A 2,175-nucleotide genomic window follows, 5' to 3' on the forward strand; every position below is an offset into this window, starting at 1 on the left:
GTGATAGGACTTTGAGGATATTAAGACTTGATCCTACAAAACCCCATGGATGAGAAACAGAGCATGTTGGAGGTCTCACCTCTCTCCATGAGTGCGTTGAAGAGGGATGCGTTGGTGAAGAAGAAGAGGTAGGCGCAGAGCTGCGAGCTGATGTCAGAGTGCACCTGGAAGGCGTTGAGCAGAGACAGCGCCTCCTTCAGGACATCCAGGATGCCGCTCACGCCCTTGGGCACACGCAGCTGCCCGCTCTCCGAGAACGGGTTCCCATCCAGCAGGCCTGGCAGTGCCGAGTACATACTCTGAGGACAGAGAGAGGCATGCTAGAGGTGTTAGTCACAGCTACAAGACTTTACCTCACTGTACCATAGTCTAGCACAGCACCTCTCTGAGGAGAGAGGGAGATAAGAAACCTTAGAGTCACAGCTACTGTACCCAGTACCACTAATACAGAAAGTATACTGGACTCACTCATTATATATTGCTCTTTAAAATTCTCACTTTATCAGCCATACTCTCTATAAAATAAACATTAATCAACATGCGAAAATGTGTTGACAGATTCAGTAAACATTAATCAAGTGGAGTGGAATCAGTGACTTAGTCAACAGGGCTATGCCCACTGACCCTGAGCTCCCTGAGCCAGTCAGAAAACAGTCAGAGCCCAAGGAGGAGGGGTTACAGAAAGCCAGACAGGGACAGAGACACTTCCCCTCCAAAGGGGGATCGCCAGGGGCCTGATAGCCAGGGGCCTGAGACTGTCCAGTCTTGACACTCACCATTGTTAACAGTGTACCATACACAGTCCTGGGAATCACATTGATAACACTGGTGCCACTGGCCATTCCTGACAGAAACACAAATGTTTCCCAGTGACTCAACCCCGCTCTKCCCCCTCCAGCCTCCTGATAATTCCCATAATAAATAAATGCCAAGTATCATAAACTAGCTGATAATAGCCCATGCTGTTGACTACTAAGGAATGGTAATACCAGTGAGTAATAGGCATGAGAATGAACTTCTCCTGAAGTGTTTTGTCTCATGGTTGGTTGTTCCACCAATTAGGTGTCTTTTGAGTAGTGTTGTTGAAAAAAAAAAAACATTTATATTTCACCTACTTTTAGCATTCTGTCATAAACAGTACATGTTCTTAAAAAACATTTTTTCCAACTCAAGAGGTTAAATAAAAAATGGACTATAGTAAGTGCCTATTAAGTGCCAAATAAGGTAACAGGGTTGACCGTAACAGGGTTGACCATAACACGGTTGACGACTTCATCTTAAATCATCCATAAATCCCCTTGTGACAGGGGGAATCGAAGCTTGTTTCATGCAACAGGGAGGGGCAATTGAATGCAAGCTTCACTAAAAATATATATATATTTAAAACATATCTAGCCTGTCTATGCTCGACCTGCTCAGCTTTCCACCACAAAACACCAGCAAATTGCCAAAAAGACTACAACCAGCTCACCTGCTTTTACACTATGATTTGACTGTTAGTTTCTTTATATTTGCACTTTGAAAAAGGAATAGTTTCCCCATCTTTAAATGAGAGTTCAGTTCATGTAACAGGGTTGACCAGGATACTSGCAATGAGGCCCTTTATCTACTCCCCTAGACTCAGATGAACTTGTGGAAACCATTTTTATGTCTCTGTGTCCAAAACGAAGGAAGTTTGTGGTAGTTTCGCGAGCCAATGCCAACTAGCGTTAGCGTAATGACTGGATGACTGAGGGGTTTCTACTTGCATGCATAAAATGAATCACTAATCACATGAAGGCCAAAAAGATAATTGAAAAAAAATGATCATCAAGGACAACAACCACCCGAGCCACTGCCTGTTCACCCTGCTATCATCCAGAAGGCGAGGTCAGTACAGGTGCATCAAAGGTGGGACCGAGAGACTGAAAAACAGMTTCTATCTCAAGGACATCAAACTGTTAAATAGCCATCACTAGCACATTAGAGGCTGCTGCCTATATACATAGACTTGAAATCACTGGCCACTTTAATAAATGGAACACTAGTCACTTTAATAATGTTTACATATCTTGCATTACTCATCTCATATGTACAGTATGTACTGTATTCTATACTATTCTACTGTATCTTTAGTCTATGCTGCTCTGACATTGCTCGTCCATATATTTATATATTCTTAATTCCATTCCTTTA

The 2,175-nt window shown here is 42.9% G+C and overlaps 1 protein-coding gene across 1 annotated transcript in view; it reads right to left on the bottom strand.

The window, feature by feature from the left end:
• LOC112081331 (ras-associating and dilute domain-containing protein) overlaps positions 1-2,175 on the bottom strand; it is a 28,988-nt gene that overhangs the window by 4,339 nt on the left and 22,474 nt on the right. Inside the window, exon 6 of the mRNA XM_070449794.1 lies at positions 80-299. Coding sequence (XP_070305895.1) covers positions 80-299 — 220 coding nt within the window. The remainder of the gene's footprint in view (positions 1-79; positions 300-2,175) is intronic.

The sequence above is a fragment of the Salvelinus sp. IW2-2015 genome, linkage group LG20 (assembly GCF_002910315.2).
Source record: "Salvelinus sp. IW2-2015 linkage group LG20, ASM291031v2, whole genome shotgun sequence".
Taxonomy (NCBI): Eukaryota; Metazoa; Chordata; class Actinopteri; order Salmoniformes; family Salmonidae; genus Salvelinus; species Salvelinus sp. IW2-2015.